The sequence below is a fragment of the Ornithodoros turicata genome, chromosome 1 (genome assembly GCF_037126465.1).
Source record: "Ornithodoros turicata isolate Travis chromosome 1, ASM3712646v1, whole genome shotgun sequence".
NCBI lineage: Eukaryota > Metazoa > Arthropoda > Arachnida > Ixodida > Argasidae > Ornithodoros > Ornithodoros turicata.
This window is the reverse complement of record NC_088201.1, coordinates 83,513,037-83,532,779: the sequence shown is the minus strand read 5'-3', so window position 1 is coordinate 83,532,779 and position 19,743 is coordinate 83,513,037. Positions and strand designations below refer to the sequence as shown.

General features: G+C 45.7%; 1 protein-coding gene and 1 long non-coding RNA gene across 2 annotated transcripts; both read left to right on the top strand.

Annotated features, from left to right (window-relative positions):
• The first annotated feature begins 4,008 nt into the window (after nt 1-4,008).
• Nucleotides 4,009-5,460, top strand: LOC135377800 (uncharacterized). The gene has a single exon (XM_064610489.1). The coding sequence runs from the start codon at nt 4,009-4,011 to the stop codon at nt 5,458-5,460; it is 1,452 nt and encodes a 483-aa protein (XP_064466559.1).
• A 5,708-nt stretch (nt 5,461-11,168) lies between these two features.
• LOC135401668 (uncharacterized) lies at nt 11,169-16,226 on the top strand. The gene is made up of 3 exons (XR_010424878.1): nt 11,169-11,360; nt 11,463-11,615; nt 16,021-16,226. It is a non-coding gene; the product is annotated as an uncharacterized LOC135401668 (long non-coding RNA).
• The last annotated feature ends 3,517 nt before the right edge of the window (nt 16,227-19,743 follow it).

The window sequence follows — 19,743 nt, the reverse complement described above, 5'->3', positions numbered from 1 at the left end:
CGGGTGGCATCATCGCTACAACAGAGAACAGTCAAAAACAACATCGAAGGAGTCAAATCAGTGGTGTGCATTCCTTTCATCCAAGGTGTTTCACATGCCATTTGAAAGGCACTCTGCCCATCAGCAATTAAGACTTTGCATATAAAGTTAAGTGCATAGACTGTGATGCACCTACATTGGCGAGACAGACAAAAGACGTGGGACAAGACTAAAAGAGCACACAATGGACGTTGACAAGGCTTCTAATGTTACTGAAACCAGGACCGAATTAGTCTACCCATGTTAGCCTAAGGTACATGTACTTCATTTTGATGGTGCGATAACCTTTGCACATGACTAGCGATGTGGCCTTAGAAAGTTCTTAGAGTCCTGGTTTATCAGACGTCATGCATCAGCCTGTAATACAAACTGTGGCCCCCTATCGGATGCGTATGACGCCCTCTTAGATAAGTAGGCTGGTGTGCTCGTCTTTGGCCTCTGTTGTACTGATGATGCCACCCGGATAGGCGGCAAAACGTTTACGCTCCGTTTTTAATCTTTATGTTAAGCGGTGTTTGCAGTAAAGGATGTTACATTATGAGGTCGCCACCCGGCATTTGGAATATAATTTCAAATAAAGTTGTTGTTTTACAAAGCTCATTGCATTGTAGAAATCATTCTTATTGCCTATTGTTGAGGGGATACCATTCTTTCAGTCACATGAAGCACTGAAGGGCCAATTTCGAAAGTAAAAGCAATCTGATTTATGTTCTTGCCGACATGGCACAGCGTATGCACGAGGTAGCTCCATTTCAGAAGTGAGAACACTCAAAGCAATTAGTGTGCTAGCATTAGATATTGTGTGCAGCATTACATATTTGCTTTTGCTAGTGCAACTAAGAAGGGTGGATAGAAAGACAGTTGCAACCTGTTTCCACAGAAGACACTCAGATTCATTAGCAATTTCCTGCAAGAGACCTAAGGCTTTTCCAGATTACTAGAACGCGGCTACCTGATTGTAGATACCAAGAACTCATACACCAGAGGTCAGTGTTACACACACCCTGCTCTCCATCAAAACAGTTAAAAGGCGTGACCCCCTAAACCTGCACAAAATTCCTGGAGTGTCTTCACTGGGCACTGTCGCTGTCCTTCGCATAAGGTGCTCTCTATAAACCTGACTCCCAGTTCTGGACGCACTGCCTGAGGTAACTTCACCATGCTTTCCCGACATGAATGGTCGCAACTTCTATGAGCAGTGTTGTACTTACTGAAAGCAATATGAAATGCTATGCCTTGACAGGTTATGTTGATATCCTTCTTAAGACCGTAGAGAGATCTTCCTTGCTCCCTTTATTCCAAACCGCACTATCAGACGCAAGCCCACCTGCCACCCATGGAGGTAAGAAACTAAGGAGAGGGCTATAAGATCGGAGGGCCGTGGGACCCCTCTAGCGGTCGCTCCTGGCAATACCACGCCCATCTAGTTGCCCGGTCACGAGATTCCCACATGTTTCGGCGTTATGGCGGTCTGCGCGGAGGCTTGGAAGTTTACCAAACCTCATCTTCAGCAATCGTCTTACCTTCAAGGAGTCCATTTGCACAATACTTTGAAGGTTATGGGTTGTTTCAACATTTGCCCTGTGATAAATCACAACAGAAGTTGAGCAAAACAGAAGAGAAGCCAGGGAATGTCACGATGACGTACGTACGTCTTTAGCGATTTAGTGATCCATTGCTTCCACACTGAGATGATCTATCTTGTGTTTCAACGGGTGTGATAACTTCGAACTCCAAAGACGTTATGAAAGCGGAAACAAGTTATTCGGCTGCAGCTCGTCTCTGTATTCAGGTAAGATACGCCGCGGACATGGAGGACGCCATGTTTTATGACGTCTTGCCGTGACGTTTATGGGTCACGTGTGTGGGCAACTAACCACAATGCCATGCGCGGGTCACAGCACGCTCGCTTGGATTGAGAGAGGCGCTTAGGGCATCTCCTTAGTTTCTTACCTCCATGCTGCCACCAAACCGATGAGTATTGCCTCACAGCCAGGGCAATCAAGGGAATCAATCACTGAGGCTCAGAAAAGCTGTTTTCTATGGGGATCTGATCCAGGACTGAGACATGAGTAACCCTGAGAAAGCACCAGGGTTTCTTTGAATTTTAGATGTGCCATCTTTTAATTTCTTCCTTCCCCCTTTTTTTATGTAGTACCTGATTACTTTAGCCTTGTACAGCTTTGGAGATTGAGGATGTGGAGATGATGTAAGAGGTGGAATTAGGCTTTAGGCACAATAAGGCAAAGTGTGACAACATACCTTCTGAGAATGTTTATGTATCATTCACACACAGAGAGGATAGGTATTACAATAGATGCTACGTCTTTTTCTGGTTTTGATATTTATTTATTCATGAATACACCTCAAAGGCCCTTGCGGGCATTACATGAGGGGGGACATCAACATAGGTCACTTAACAGATACAGAAGTTACAAGGAACATGCATATTTGAAAGACAGGCTCTGCTTTTCATTTGTTCATCAGACTTGCTCAAGAAATTGTTCAGTGTAGCAACGGTACACAATGTCACGAAAGGAGTGCTCATCTATCATTCCACAAGACTCATTAAAGAGGACTGGTGTTGTGTTTCAACAGAACATATTGAACTCATGAACGATGCATCATCCTGAGCGCTATAAGTCATCCTAGATACAGATGCTGAATTATTTTAAATGCGATAGACGAGCTGTGCGAAGAGGTACCTCCAGTTAGGATGTTGGGTACTAGAAGCCTGTGGCAGTTTCTGTGTGGAAGGCTCGCCAGATCCTGTTGACTGCACAGGCTGGGATGACCATGCTCTTGTTTTTCCCAAGCTTGTGGTAAAAACACCTTGCAAACTGGCGATACGCAGTATATCCATGTTGTCTACGCAGATGTACATAAAATATAGTTTAGGCAAATAGGTAACCGGTCACAGTACAGGGTGTGTGTCGTGGCATTTCCACATGTACTTGAGAGCGACTGCAATTTATCTGCACCCACCCTGTATATTACTACACATGCTGTATTCTTTTAGAAACCAACATTTTTTTACTTTTCAGTGAATCGAAAGTAAGAACACTCAATATCGCTAAAATCCTACGCTAAAAACCTATAAGCACAGGGCAATACATAAAAAGGTGACTTAAGACAGCACACTGACAATTACACAGTTGCCTATATTGCTTTTCTCGAATTCACAGTTCTGTATTGTGTCGTCTTTTATGTGCTGCGCCCTGTGCCGGAGTTTTTAGCGACTTTAATGCAGGACCAAACCAATTTTGAGCGCCCAAATTTTAACCTCGTTCGACAGGACCACATGTGACTTACTTGTGAATATGGTCGCTCATAATTTCGCGCTGTCCACGGAATTCAAAATATGCCACCTTCACGACAGTCGTATTGAAGCATAAAAGTTGGAAATCTTCGCGGGTTGTAATGCACTCATATTGCTGTCATTCGGCTGCGCTTTCGACCTCCTATTGCAGCACAAGCATTCGATCTACTTCGGCATTATGACACGCCAGCCGCACCGGCACCTTAAACAGCAAGTACGCATTAAATATGAGGACACGAAATTTCAGAGAACGTTTATATGTTCGATCACAGTGTGCGTTAAAAAGCTCATCGCTTACCTGTCTGTCGAAGACAGGCGACTCACTCTCTTTGCTTCATCTGTGACCGATGTTCGTAGTGCTCTGACTTCGGCTCGCATTTGCAGCATCGGCGACGTTTCGAAAGCGAGGCTCCCGAACTATTCAGCACACAGAATTTCCTTCTTGATCGTAGAAAGGTCAGAAAATAGTTCCGGGCTCGAAGTCGCATTTCTTGCTTCGACGTCCATATTGAGGATCGCTTTCCGGATGCCGCCGCTCTCACAAACTCACTAACGAAAGAAAGAGAGGACTCCGACTTAACGTAACGGATAACGAAGCGGATAAAGAGACAGGCACGGTTATATTGGACACGGAGGACTACCGTACGAAGATGCAAGAGATCCTCGACGATGCTGCACATTTCGTCCCCTTGGCGCATGACCCGACGGCTAAAGCGGAACGCTCTTTGGTGGACCACCTCCGTCAGTTAAAGAAGAAGGGCCACCTAGATGATGTTACCTACCGCCGCCTCTTCTCATCGGACGGTGCTACTCCCAGAATTTACGGCCTCCCCAAGATACACAAGCCTGGGTGCCCTTTGAGACCGATTGTCTCGTTCATCGGGTCGCCGACGTACAACCTGTCCAAATATTTAGTAGAGCTTGTGACTCCCGTTACCGGTAACAACAACCTGACAGTGCGCAACTCGAAGGAGTTTGTCGAGCTGGTCCGGACGCAGGCCCCAAGCAACAACGATGTTATGGTGTCATTCGATGTGGTGTCACTGTTCACCAACGTTCCGAAGGATCTCGCGGTACAAGTGGCGGAGGACCGACTACGGAAGGACAGCACCCTGGCATCACGGACGTCACTCACAGTTGAAGAGGTAGCTATACTTCTGAGATTCTGCCTCAATCAAACTCATTTCTGCTTCAACGGCAAGTGTTATCATCAAATCGAAGGATGCCCTATGGGAAGCCCTGTATCAGTGACGCTAGCAAACTTGGTCATGGAACACATTGAAGAGACGGCCATGGAACGATTCTCCCGCCCAGTTAAGTTCTACTGGCGCTACGTAGATGACACGTTCGTCATCCTAGACAGGAACCACGTCGAGGAATTCCACTCGGTTCTCAACTCCATCGATTCATCGATCAATTTCACGTATGAAGTCGAGCAGGGCGGCAAGCTTCCTTTCTTGGATATATGTGTATGCAGGGACAGTACGGGGAGCATCCATACGTGTGTCTACAGAAAGCCCTGCGATACCGGCACTTTCCTCAGTTTTGAATCACATCACCCCACGGAACATAAGCGAAGTGTGGTGCGAACTTTATTGCATCGTTCAGAGCAATTGTCATCTTGCAGCGAGCTACGGGCATGTGAAGATGCGACGATCTCCGCTTCCCTGGACAAGCGAGGCTACCCCCACAGGTTTATTGAGGACACCCGGAAACGTATGCAGTTACGTAAACCGCAAGATGAGGATCGCTCCCGCCTGACCCGGGTCACAATCCCATACGTCAAAGGCGTTTCAGAGTCTATCCGCCGGGCACTACTTCCACTGGAAATCTGGGCGACCTTCCGACCGCACGTAAAACTGCGCAGCCTCATCTCCAAGCCAAAAGACATTGTCGACCCAGAAGACCAGTCTGGCGTGGTTTACAAGCTACAATGTCTAGACTGTGACACGTGTTATATTGGCGAGAAAGGCCGAAAAAGAAGGACCCGCATAAAAGAACACAAGAGCGACGTCCGGAACGCCACACATGCCACGCGGCTTCGGAGAGGAGGGAGGAGGAGGAGTGTCGTTGGGAGGAACCCGAGAGGTCTGCCTGCCTGATTAGGCGGCATGTTTCTCGGGAAGGGAAAGGTGGTGGAGAGGAGGAGAGGAAAGGGTGAAGTGGAAGACAGAGCGGAATCCGCTCGGGGGGAGGATAGCTGCGTCCATGGGCCGACTTCAGGGGAACTGTGCCGGCATACGCCTATTACACATCTGAGGGAAACCCAGGAAAAACCCCAGACGGCACAGCCGGCCCGCGGATTCGAACCACGGACCTCCCAATCTCCAAGCGCACGCGTTACCGCTGCGCCACCGGAGCTGGTGCCACGCGGCTTCAGACCGAACTCAGCGAGCATTCTTGGAACACTGGGCATTGTTTCGACTACGATAACGCGGTGACCATGGCACGCGAGCAAAGATGGGGACCGAGGAAGCTCCTGGAATCGTGGCACATACGCGCTGATCCCTTGCACTGTAACAAAAACCGTGGCCCTCTTCCCGAACAATACTGTCATCTCCTTAAGTAGCGACTGGTTGTTGGCTCTCCCGCTCAGTCTTGCACTGATGATGCCCGTCGTATGACAGGCGAAACGTCTGCTTAAAGTTGTTATTTGTTACGTTAAGTCGGAGTCCTCTCTTTCTTTCGTTATGTCATCTCCCGGCTTTTGGAGTATTTTCGCATCAAACTCACTAACAACAGAACTTCCAGTCCGGGCGCCCAATGAAACACGAACCTCAAACATGAACATGAACCATGAAACATGAACCGGCAATCCAGAATATGTGGGTTCGATCCCTACAGCTGGCTAACCTTTTCAGTGACTTTCATCTTTCATCGTTGATTTCTTAGGCAATTTGAGGCTTTGTTTGTATCTGTCCCCTCTATGTTGTTCCAGCCTCAGAACATCAGTTTATCTCTTGTTCAACAGGTGCCGCATGCGTCGATTTCCGTCGTATGAATGTGTGTATGAGTGAGCAAAAATGTAAGAGTGAAAGGAGGGTGAGTGAGAGTGAGTGGCTGGTTTGTCGTCCCTTCAGATGACGCACCCCGAAAGTCGCTGGAGAGGCGTGTTAGCTTAGCTCAATTGGTAGAGCCCTGGACCGGCAATCCAGAAGATGTGGGTTCGATCCCTACAGCTGGCTAACCTTTTCAGTGACTTTCATCATTCATCGTTGATTTCTTAGGCAATTTGAGGCTTTGTTTGTATCTGTCCCCTCTATGTTGTTCCAGCCTCAGAACATCAGTTTATCTCTTGTTCAACAGGTGCCGCATGCGTCGATTTCCGTCGTATGAATGTGTGTATGAGTGAGCAAAAATGTAAGAGTGAAAGGAGGGTGAGTGAGAGTGAGTGGCTGGTTTGTCGTCCCTTCAGATGACGCACCCCGAAAGTCGCTGGAGAGGCGTGTTAGCTTAGCTCAATTGGTAGAGCCCTGGACCGGCAATCCAGAAGATGTGGGTTCGATCCCTACAGCTGGCTAACCTTTTCAGTGACTTTCATCTTTCATCGTTGATTTCTTAGGCAATTTGAGGCTTTGTTTGTATCTGTCCCCTCTATGTTGTTCCAGCCTCAGAACATCAGTTTATCTCTTGTTCAACAGGTGCCGCATGCGTCGATTTCCGTCGTATGAATGTGTGTATGAGTGAGCAAAAATGTAAGAGTGAAAGGAGGGCGAGTGAGAGTGAGTGGCTGGTTTGTCGTCCCTTCAGATGACGCACCCCGAAAGTCGCTGGAGAGGCGTGTTAGCTTAGCTCAATTGGTAGAGCCCTGGACCGGCAATCCAGAAGATGTGGGTTCGATCCCTACAGCTGGCTAACGTTTTCAGTGACTTTCATCTTTCATCGATGAACCTCATGTTTTCGTCACGCGCACGAAATTGGCGGATATCCACTACAAAGAGGCTAGATTTCGGCGCCGATTGCGCGAGTTGAGGGGGAAAAGCCAAGTTGGTTTTCAGCTCCCCGTTTGGCAAACTTTGCCGCCGCGCACAGCCAAAATATTTCGCGTGTGGCTGGAGGCATATTATACCTTCGTAATAGATGCAAACGAAAGATTTGTTGAACTTCTGGTCAGAGTCCCTTTAATGGTGACGAAAATACGCGTCATTACAGTGGGCTAGCCAGAGGGGCTGTTTGGGGGGTTCAAACACTCCCGAAATCGTATCTTTCGTAGTGCATTGAGGAGAGGGTAACGAGGAAGAAATCCTCCTCCCCCCTCCCGAACCCCTCCCGAAATACTTTTCTGGCTATGCTACTGCGTCATTATGATGTGTAAGCCCTCTAAAAGGCTTCAATATGCGTGATTTCGAAGAACTTTATACAACGGTGTAGGATTCCTGTGGTGGCTGCCTCGCGCCGTGCAGTCCATTTATGGGTATGAAGTGCGGGTTGAAGGAAGCATAGATTGAGTGTGAGGTAGACTCCGTCGTAATGCATACTGCGGGGTATCAGATGAATAGGGCGGAGGAATTCTGTTGAAGGGATAATTTAGACTGCCTATTGAAGCAGCACTAATGAATATGTCCGCTTCCCCGAAGACGGAAATAGGGGAACGGTGACGTATGTGTTAGCTACTAAAGACGGCGCCTAATGATTACGTCGGACGAGTAGGATCAAGTGCATTGAGCTATAAGAAGGCGATACCAGTCCTCCTCAGGTACCCGCGGACGCGGCTGTAGAGTATGTAGCCCCGCGCCCATACACCACGTTTCAACCTCATTAGCCTAGACTGTGCGCGCGCTCCCATTGGTAGAGAACGTTGTGCAATCGCATTTTGTACGCGCGCATGCGCGTGCAGCGTCTCGGCCGTTTCAGCCGTTTCGGCATTGTTTCGAAATAGCACGGCCGGCGTGTCGTCCTCCTGTGTTCGGTGGTGTCAATCAACAGGACAGTTTGCAGAAATATGTTCGCGGGTTTACTCGTGCGTGAGTCTACGCGTGTTGTGCTGTTTCTGGACACAATTATTATCCCACGAACAATCTATCAACTGCGGTACCGGAATGCTTCATGAGTTGGAGCGTGAAGAACAAGTTCGAGCGCCGTTGGATTTCGAGGGCTGTCAACAAAGACAGGATTACGTGCCACACAAGTGCTATTCGCTTCGCGATAATGGATGTACCGGAGGCAGCGATAGAAGATGCTCATCATGAAATGGTACGCACTCATATGAGACTGGCTCGGTATTAGGAGTTGAACGGTGTGTTCGTTCTGCTTCATGTTCGAACTTTGTCCCAGTGTGTCAGCAACGCAGTGGGCTTTGTACGCACAGTGCACCCATGTATCAGACCTTTGAATCAGTGCTTTGTATCAAATAAATCTGTATTTTACCCAAAAATCGCTTTAGTTATTTTGAATACCGAATAACGGCGGCAGGCCTGAAATCCAGTAGAAGTCGATGGTAGCCAGGACCCGCCGAAAAGCCAGCCATAATATCCACCACGTCGCAATTTCATTGGTTGTGTGCCCAGTGTTGTGTGGATTATCTCAAACTAAGGATTCTATGGGAAGCTGTTGGAGCCTCGCGATACCAGACTAGGAAACAGCGCGGTTTGTCTTTCAGGGTGAGGTAAGCTTAGGGATTGAGGAGCCCACCGGATTCATCTTCCATGAGGACATTATGGGCTGAGGAACGTTCACATCGCCTCTAGACTTTATTGGAAATGTTCGCCAGGTAGAGCGCACTGGAGCTATTCTGCAGTTATGAAGGAGCAAGCTTTTGTGTCAAATCACGAGGGAGTTCCATTGTCGCGTTGTGATTATTTAAATTTTGTCACGTCCCCGAACATGTAAACGATTCCACGGGTTGCTGTATGCCGCTTAGCCAAGGCCATGTTCCGCGAATGCCCAACGTAAGAAAGCCAGAGTAACTCACAATGCCCATTGAGGTGCGTACGTCAACACGGAGTCACTTATGCCGTACAGTTACGGAGGAGGTGGATTAGAGATTGGATTCACGAAGCAGGAAACAAGCGGCCTACTTCCCAGCGAAAGAAAAGCGTGGTCACCCTTTGTGTCTGTTAATCCTCTCCGCTTTCCTGGGAACCGTAACACTTTCACTACCATCACTGGAATGTTGTGCTTGCTTGTGATTTGCGGGGGTTATACAACCCGTGATTGGATGGGATCTTCACACGTCAGTTTCTGGCGATGTGATTGATACTTAATTTGGGAAAGTGAGTTGTTCCTCATTTTTGATGTGTTTATTGGTCATTAGTTCATAAGGTCATAAGTAATTAGAAGTATAGCCAAATTATCGAGACCTGATTCTGTGGCCTACCGATTACTTTTAATCTATCGTAATGCATTAAAAACCATGAACAATACCTTCCTAGACCTCTTAAAGGGAGACTCCGGGAGAAATCGAAACTATCGTAGTAAATGTGCATATGAGCCCCAAATATGGTTTAGAAATTAGAAGCAAAGTTGGTTTGGCGGTCGGAGACGTATTAGTTGCAATAAAAGCCGAAAATTGTATACCGAAACCGAAACTCCAGACGGCTTCCTCTCCGGCCTCCCGTACCCTGTGTGACGTCACCGGTAGTCTCCCGCGGGCCGCAGGCTGCCGTCTGCATCAGTTTCGGGTACGCGCGCGTTATAGCTTCTCGGTGGAACATGGATAACGAATCATCTGCATCCTCCATTTCTTCATCTGAGTGTGACTACAGTTCAGACGAAGAAATTCATTTCAACGAACAAAACGTATGCATAGACGATGAGGAATCGCCGTTCATGACTGATCCCATGCCAAGCCAACGAGACCGCAGCGAGGAAAGCGAAAGCAATTGTGATCGTGTGGATGCTAGTCTATGGTGAGTAACAGCGTATATGTTTCTGCTATATCAGTACGGTTTGACATTTCTTTTGTTGCGGGCGACGTTAATAAAACTGAAACTATAGTGTATAGTGTGAGGGTTCGTGAATTCGTACGAACAATGCACGATACTTGGTACGACTGCACGCTGCGATCCTAGCCCATCCACCAGTGCAGTCTTTCTGCCGAGACACACACACACATTAACAAGCGCACAGTGGCATGCTGACTGCACGTGGGGAGTGCTTCCGCCAAGATTTTCAATTCGGTGTATTTTGGAAGTTCATTGCATAACCAGACAGCGGCACCGTTCGGGCGATTGTGTGAGTTGATGCTCTGCAGCATACATGCTTGCTTAGCAAGTAATGCTTAGCAGTATGATGTGCGTTTTTACTGTTATTCTTTATGATATGCATTTTGCAAAAGTTTACTTCAAGAATATTTTGCAAGCTACAAGGACATATATGTGACGAAGGAGACAACAGACGAGAGAGTCACGCGAAGAATACGGGTTTATTCTGTTGCACTCAGCAAGCAACTACACTTCCCATATCCGTTCTTGGGGTCCCCAAGCAGTTTGTGACCCTGTCCCCCTTTGGGGTTAGATGGGGTGCAGGAGGGGCCACCCAGTCCAGCACAACTGGAAGGGAGCCTCGGGCGTTACACATGTAATTAACATTTATTTGGCAGTGCTCACAAACTTGCTTGCAGAAATGGGACACACGGTAACAGACTATCAATTCAGTGGGCAAAACTTTTATGAAATATTCACACAAACAATTGTACATATGTTACACATGTTATTGCCTAGGATTGCATAGATATTATATTTTGTAGAAAGCTTTACAACACAACCAATAAGTCACTCAGTAAGCATATGCACTGTTTTTGCATGCACTGCATTTTTAGGTGCTCATGTGGCCGCTGCCGTCCAATGGAAGACGATGAGAACCTGTGCTGCCAAGAAATAGATGAGGTTTCAGCCGTGTGTGATGAAGAAGTGATTGAATGCATCACAGAACATGAGTTGTTCTCCATGCTTTGTCTGCATAGAAAGCAGCTCGAAATGCGCTCACGAGTGCTGAGGGCAGACTGCCCTATCTATATGGAGAGATGTGGAGACGACGATAGCAGCATTGACTACATGCATCGGTATGTAGGGTTTGCAGTTATTTAGCATGATGCATGGGAACTATGAGAGAGTAATGTAGAGAAGTACCAATATGTATAGGTATTTTATTTTTGTCCATGCAGTGTCCTCCGGTTTACAGCGTACAGGGAATTTGTGTACTGCATTTGGGGTGGCCTCGGTAAGGGCAACAGACGCCGAATTCCAGGCTGTGCCCTAAGGCGGATACGAGAAGCCTTCCCCTCAACTGCATACACCCACTTTGCTTGGGTATAGAGGTATGCATCACATCAGTGTATCACATTGAGGTTTAGGCTGTGCATCTGCATTTGTCTATCCAAATGTCGTCCCACGTGGAGCAAAGTTTTGCAACATTTGTTAACATTGTTATAATATTGCCAAAAGTGGGCCAATGTTACTATCCATTTCACGTTATTCTCGCAATGTGACAGCTTAATATTTCTCTAGTGTTGCTAGGGAACAGTGTTTCAATGTTCCTCAGTCACCTTCGAGCAACATTACTCATGCGTACCCTATCGTAGCACAATATTTTGCAAGACCGTTGTGGAACCGTTAGCGCAAATATTGTGCGAACCCGGATAACGTCCCATTGAAAATTTTTTCCAGTAACGATGCTGGATAAGATTTCCGTAGCATTGAGACAGCGTCACAACCATATTCCGTCAATGCAAATAAAATATGAAAGCAACGCTTGCGTTATGCCTCTCCAACGTAGAGACGGTGTTAAAGCCATATTTCTCCAACACAGATACAATGTGCACGCAACATGTGTGTTGTATTTCTGCAACATTGAGACTGTATTACAGCTGCATAAGTTCAGTGCAAATGCAATATGAAGGCAATATTTGGCTTCTGTTTCTGCAACACAGAGACAGCGTTACACCAAATATGATGTGGAGGCAACATCTGCGTTGTATTTCTGCAACATTTAGACAGTGTTACAGCAATGTCTCTTGGAACCAAAATACAACATTTCGGGAAACAAATTCATACTGTCTTTTGAGAGGGGTTCTTGTGCACTCCTCGCAGTTAATATATCCTATGTAGCACAAGCCTGACTTCAAAACATGGTACCTGACAGGAAGGGATGTTAGGAATGTTGATTGGTATGCTTGACTCATTGTAGATACATGGGTTAATTGCAAGGATGCATCATTGTCACTGTTACAAATATTTTACACCTCGCTATACTTAAAATTATCCAAACAGTGTGTGTTTAAGTATATGCTTGATCTGGTGATATGCTCAAGCGGTCCCCCCCAATGAAGTCTACCCCCATAGGTCGCTCTCCTGCTCGATGACAATACAGATCTCCAAAATCTGGCTTCACACGCATTGAAAAATGAAAATGTGTACACATGCTGCATGAATGTTGTTGCAGTGGAGTTCAAACATTAGCACCACATCTTGCTACAATCGAACACAACATAAGCACAATAAACAAACACTCTTGACCTTCGCACACCAGAGTCTGATCATAATATAGCCAACCCAGAAACTCTAGTACAAACAATTAAATATCCCTAGTAGCACACATTGTTGCCGTGACATTGAAGCAATATTCCACTAGAGAGGAAAGTTTTGCAACACTCGTTAACATTATTGTAATATTACCAAAACATTTGGTACCAAAATATTGGCCCACAAAAGTGGGCCAATGTTACTATCCACTTTACGATGCTCCTGCAACGTGCAATGTGGAAGCAACATTTGCGTTCTATTTTTTTAGCATTTAGATAGCATTACAGCAATGCTCCTTGGAAAAGAAATACGAGGGGGGACCCAAAAGAAACCGGAACTGTCCTCGGGAGGGCGCATTCCTTGTAATACAGGATTCCACCACTAGCTGAGAGTTTTACGAACTGTTTTGCATCGGTGCACCAGATGGCGTTGTTGTGCAACGCTGCATTCGGCTTGAGTGAATTCTATTTCTAGACCACTTCAACGCGTTTGCCTATTTCGTGATGGCTGATTTGCACGAACGACGTGCGGAAGTGCAATTTTGTTTTCTGTTGGGCAAAAACGTATCAGGAAACGGCAGTTATGCTACAGACGGCTTACAAGGAGGCTGCTTTGAGCAAAACACAAGTGTACGAATGGGTTTCTCAATTTAAACGAGGCGAAATGTCGATTGACGATCAACATCGTTCTGGACGGCCTTCGATCAGCCGTACTGAAGAAAATGTCGACAGAATTCGTCAAGCCGTCTTGCAAGACCGCCGTCGGACCATTGATGAGCTTGGGGGGTTAACAGGGGTGTCATGGAGCTCATGTGAGCGAATTTTATCGAACGATTTGCACATGGAACGAGTTGCAGTGAAATTTATGCTTCAACTGCTCACGCCCGAACAAACAGAGAATCGCATGGCTGCATGCCATGCTTTGAAGGACCAGTTGGAGACGGACCCCGTCTTTCTTTCTAAAATCATAACCGGAGACGAATCTTCGTGCTACGGTTGCGACCCCGAATCGAAACAGCAGTCTAGCCAATGGAAAACAGCCAGTTCCCCACGACCCAAGAAAGCATGACAAGTGAAGTCGCACGTCAAGACAATGGTGATGTGCTACTTTGATGTGAGGGGGCTTTTGCACTCCGAATTTGTTCCTCAGGGTCAAACAGTGAACCAAAGCTTCTATTTGGAAGTTTTAAGAAGGCTGCGCCACGATCTACGGAAGAAACGTGTCGAGTTGTGGCAGTCAGGTGACTGGTTCTTTCATCATGACACGCACCTGCCCACACCGCGCTGAGTGTTCAGCAGTTTCTGACCAAAAATGGCATGACCGCTGTGCCCACCCTGCCTGCTCACCTGATCTCGCCCCCTGCGACTTTTTTCTCTTCCCTCAAATGAAGAAAGTCCTCAAAGGGAAATGTTTTGCCGATGCCGAGGAAGTGAAAAAGAAAACGGCAGAAGCACTAAAAAGCATCAACGTCGACGAGTTCCAAAAGTGTTTTGAGCAGTGGAAGAAACGTCTGGACAGGTGCATTGCAACAAAGGGAGGTTACTTTGAAGGTGTTTGAAATTAGAGCATGCAACAATAAAAACACAATTTTTTAGAAAATAATTCCGGTTTCTTTTGGGTCTCCCCTCGTAGTACAACAAACCGAGAACAGGGGCCTGGTCTGATTGTCCGTCCCATTGACATACATGCATTTCCCGTTTTTCACCATGCTGTAGCAGGCCAGCAAATCACAATACGGTCCTAAATTTTCATTCATAGGTGCATACTGGAATATAGATGTGAACGCAGCAAAAATTGTAAAAAGGAGATAAGTCAACTTATCCCCTTATTGCATACAGAGGTTCAATTGACGAAGTACACCTACACAAACTCTACACTACAGGTGTACTGCTCCCTTGGAAGGCAATCACCACCCAGACAAACAAGCAGGCCAGCAGGTGAATGTGACCATACCAGCATGCCATGCAATGTAATAGCAGTTTTCCCACAGGGGCCTTTGCACATGAAGCACCATGAAAAGTCCACGAAGTTTCACCCATGTATGCCAATTTTTTTATATGGTCCCTAGAAAACAAGGTCCTTCGCACACACACTAGAACTCTGCAGTACACTTTGACAATGAGATTACCCAGGTTCCTTTCTAACCGAATTCCACTGCAAGGCCCTCACACTGGACTGAAACAAAGTTTTTGAACAGGGTGTCTACCAAGCAACCTGGAAAACCAGAAGTTATGAGGGAATTCGGATATGACTGGAAAAGTCAGGGGATTTCCAGAAGGCATCTGAAATCAGAGAAAGTCTAAAACAAGAGCTGTGACGATGCACGACAAATTGCGATTGCCAACCAATGGTTGAGCAACCACGCTGCTGCAACGTTGCCGCAAGTAGCAAACCGTCAGTACGACAAGCTCAAGGCAGAAAAGTAGGGCAACCGAGTAGTGATCTCTTTTATGAGGGATCTGCACTAAAATATAGCAGCAGCCATGACGCTCCCACTTGTTTTTGGTCAGGATATTTGCTTGCAATAGTCAGTGAAAATAGGGAAAAGTCAGTAAACTTCAAGGCTCCAATTCAGTAGACACCCTGTTGAACAACAAAAATATTCTGACATGGGTCAAATGACCCATCTGTAACACCCATTAACATGTCATCCCTAACCCTTTAAATACCATGCCAGTGGAAAGGCTGGGAGGGAAGCCCAAGTAGAACAACCTCTGCTCGAAATCTCCCAGACTCTTCCCTTAGCATTTCCTCGCTGGTTTGCTTGAGCTTCTGCATTTCCAAGGCTGCTGAAGAGTAATTTTGCATCTTGTAATATCCGTTACACTGCTGGCAAAAATAAATATACTGAAAAGAAATGTATGACGTATAATACCTAATCCTTTAGGCTGACTCAAACGAGGAGCAGTCTGCGTCTGTGCTGAACCTTGAACGATGTGCCTTGGCAGCATCTTCTAGACTTGGTTTTTCACCATATGAGCTGCAGAGTGTTGGCATAGAAACTCGAGGGTTGGACCTTTCAGCAGCGTCATAGGATGGCCACTTTTCCAGGCACCTCACGACATGGTCAAACAGGTTATCAACATAACCTAGGGAGAAATATTAAAATGATGATTACTTTGAATTAGAAAGTCCAATAAATTATGTGGATACGTTTGCATCTCACAAATTGACTAACCATATGATGTTGCTTCTTTCAAGGGAACAACGACCCACTGCTTCCTTGGCTTACATGGCTTGAGACGGCACTTGTTGCTCCCATCATCATTCTGCAGCACTACCCGGTCGGAGTTGTAGTTGTAGTGCAAGGCAGTGATTTGTGTCCTTTGAAGATTATGTGGTATAAGAGACTGTTGTATTACTCATAATATATTATAAGAAATAAACAATAACACTTTGAATTATTACCTTGCTTTCATGCCTTCAAATGAGTAACTCCGTGATTTTGGCGCAAAATTGATCAGCAGTCCGTGGAATGCTTCCAAGCCGAACGTTTGCTCTCGTGGTGAAAGCCTAGGGATGTCAGCGAGAAGACTCTTCGCCATAATGATGTCGTGGAGTTTCCTGAATGTGTCTGAACCTGAAAGAAAAAGTTAACACACACAAAGTTCTACACAACGCACATGATGAATGGCTGACGAGAACACATATGCTTGCAAAACACACTTCATTGGTTATAAAACAAATAGTATGAAGAATTTCGGCGTGGCAATGTACCAGACAGCCCATACCACAAACATTTTATGATTGTGCGTACCACAAAATATACACTGATTGCGGTATACTGGGTGTTTCAGTTAAATCCCCGGGCTAAATAATTCGCGAACGGGTGCACCAATCCACGAACTTTCTTTTTTACAAGTATCTGTCCGATACCACCTACAAGCTGCACACCGTGTGAATGAGTGGGAGGCGCTCATTATTAAAATAAAAATGCAAATGAGTTTCGTCAAAAAGCGTATCTTCTAAAGCAGGGCGCTGTCGGCATTAAAATGTGTACTACCCCTTTTGGGACCTTCAGTGGACACCTTTTAGAGAAAAATCTGCCACCGAAGCGGGTCATTTGTTGCAGTAATTAATTGGTTTCGGTTTACGTATTTTTGTCGCAGCTGGTCGCGGCGAAGCGCAAAAGGGCGTATTTCATTGGTGTAATTCATTGGTGTAATTCATTAATGTAAGGACGTAATTTATTGATGGATAAGGGAGTGAAAGAGCGTCCTTTTGTGCTGCGCCGCGACCAGCCGCGACAAAAATACGTAATATTTAGCCCGGGGACTTAACTGAAACACCCGGTATGTTATGTTTATGAAAAGACTATTGGAGACCCTTCGCAAGAATGGCTCATCTCAAGTGCAAGAGGAAAGCATATATACGAAGCATATGAAGTAGATAGTATAACAGTGAACCAGGGAGTTACCTTCACGCAGCCACAGTCTGTCCCCGATATCACCATGGTAGCACACCGGATGAAGAGGATTAGGGTGGGTGTGAACATTCACAACATGACGGATGACGGACACCCATTTTGCGAGCAGCTCTTCTCCACTGTCCCCACTTGTTCGTGCACACCAGTACAGGTGTCTAACAATGCTCTCACACCAGAGGGCTACATCTCGATGGTGCCTTGATTTTGCTACTGCCAGCATTTTCTTCTTTATACCTAAAATTTTCGAATTATGTTGTACTGTACCAAACCATATCTGTCAAGAAACACTAATGTAGAGATAAATCCCTACCCTTTGCCACGTGCCAGACGTCGAAACGATGACGAATATTGGTGTGCTTTGATTTCAAGAAAGCCTTGACACCAGTGTGTCTGTCAGTGACAAGCAGGTCCGTGGACAGTTCATGTTCATCAAGAAATGCCAAGGCCTGCTCAAGTCCTTTCTTTTCCATGTTGTTGCTGTAGACAACCTGTGGAGACTGGAACGTATGTTTTTATATTAGTAGAGTTTCTCTCCCTCTAGTGATTACACAAGAGACCAAATCACATTTTTGTCAGTTATGTGGTTATTTCCACATACCATGATCAATTCAAAGTGTAATATCTTGTTGACGGATGTCTCCAGTAGAGTGTATGTCCCCATGAGCGCGTTGTGGCCTGGAGAGTCACACCGAGCATCTCTAGCTAACATTAGTTTTCTGCCCCTCACCCTCTGGATGAGTGCCTGTTGCTCAGAGAGCCACGCCTAAAAGAAATGTATTTTCATTAGCATGCAGAAATAACGCAAATACGCTGAAAAGGAAGTGTAGATATCCGAGGCTGCAGTTGGCACTCAGTAAGATATGGGAGATTTGGAGAGAACAAGACATTTTGGAAGTAATGCATAGACCAAGATATTTATGGGAGCCAACATGTTGGAGAGCATGGGGACCCATGTGATAAGAGTGTAAGCGGATTTGGGATCGTGTAAAGGATATTCTGCTACATTTGTCAGTATTTACTGCTAACCATTTGTCTCACCATGGGTTGATTTTCTTGAAGCCAGATTGGAGAGTTGTAAGGACCAGTTTATGGATAATACATTCATCAGCAGAAACCCTAATGTCACCTCATTATTCACCTCATTAATTGCAGGGAAAAGGTAGCAGTGCTGCATTCTGTAGTACTGTGTCTTCTTGATGCTCGCCAGGTGTAGGAAGTCAAACATGCGGAGCACTTTTGTTGGACAGCACCCGGTAAATAAAATGGCAGCACACATTAGGACATTCCCTACTGGCTTTGCACCCAAAAGCGGCTGGCTATGCCACACTCTTGTGTGTTCCTTTTTGCATGTGACACTTGCACGCAGCAAGGATCCCTTGCAGCTGAGGCTGACTTTTGTTTGGTCTGTCAGGCACGTTGGGCAGATGCGGAGCAGGTCAAGGAGGTTAGATTCTGCAACCATGTAAAAGTTCTCCCTCAGGCCTTTGGAGTCAGGTACGCTTTCAAACCTGAAATTAGGACATCATAAGTATAAGGCTTCAATATAGCTGGCATGATTTTCACTGTCACCAGTACATTACAATAATGTCTCTATTATAATGTGAATGGGATCATTCTCGTAATTAGTAATGTAACTCGCTCGATGCAAAAATGTTTATCGAACAACACTCAATGGCCAAAGCACATCTACCTCAAGCTTAGATCAACATCCAACTTTTTTTTTTCCTTTTTTTAACTGGTCACCTCACTGGAAGTTGCTCCCTTATCTCCACTACAAAGGTGGTTGTGTTTGAGGATATGTTCTGCACTGGGAACATATCCTTCTCAGCTTGTTTCCAGCTTATGTTAACATGCAAGATTTCATTTGAATCAAGCAACAAATGCTCTCACTCCCTAGTACAGACAAGTCAGTGTACCTGTTCTCATCATCCTCATCTTCTGTACTGCAGCTTGGCTGCTCATCAGTGTCGGCATTGGGAGGCCTGGAGAAATATGCATTACAAGGGTTACAAGGAAATTCTTAATAAGCAGCTTGTATATGGGCTGATGGATCTCCATATCACAAATATGTGAAGCAAAGAGAGTAAACACAAACACATGGGTAAACAATGCATAGTGTTGCAACACCTAAACTGTATTCAAATGATAAGAATAACAGAAGATATACTTTATTGTTTGAACCATTTGTCAATGAATCTTGCAAATGAAATATGTTATTGTCTACAATGCTTAAATTCCTGAACTGTACTCTAAATACTCTACTTTAAAGTGCTCTGTTTTGACCACAATGTTCCCTTTTGATTATATAGACTGGGTGAGGCATTGACTCTGTTGCGGCTAGTGAACTTGTTGCGAAGTGTTGAAATGAGGTTAAACTGGAAAGGGTTCAGCAACATAAATTTAGTTGACTTAGCATGCTAATTCTGAATAGCTTTTTAGAAATGATGCAGAAGTGGGTGGGAAGGCTAACGGAATTGAAACACTGGAACCATGTCACA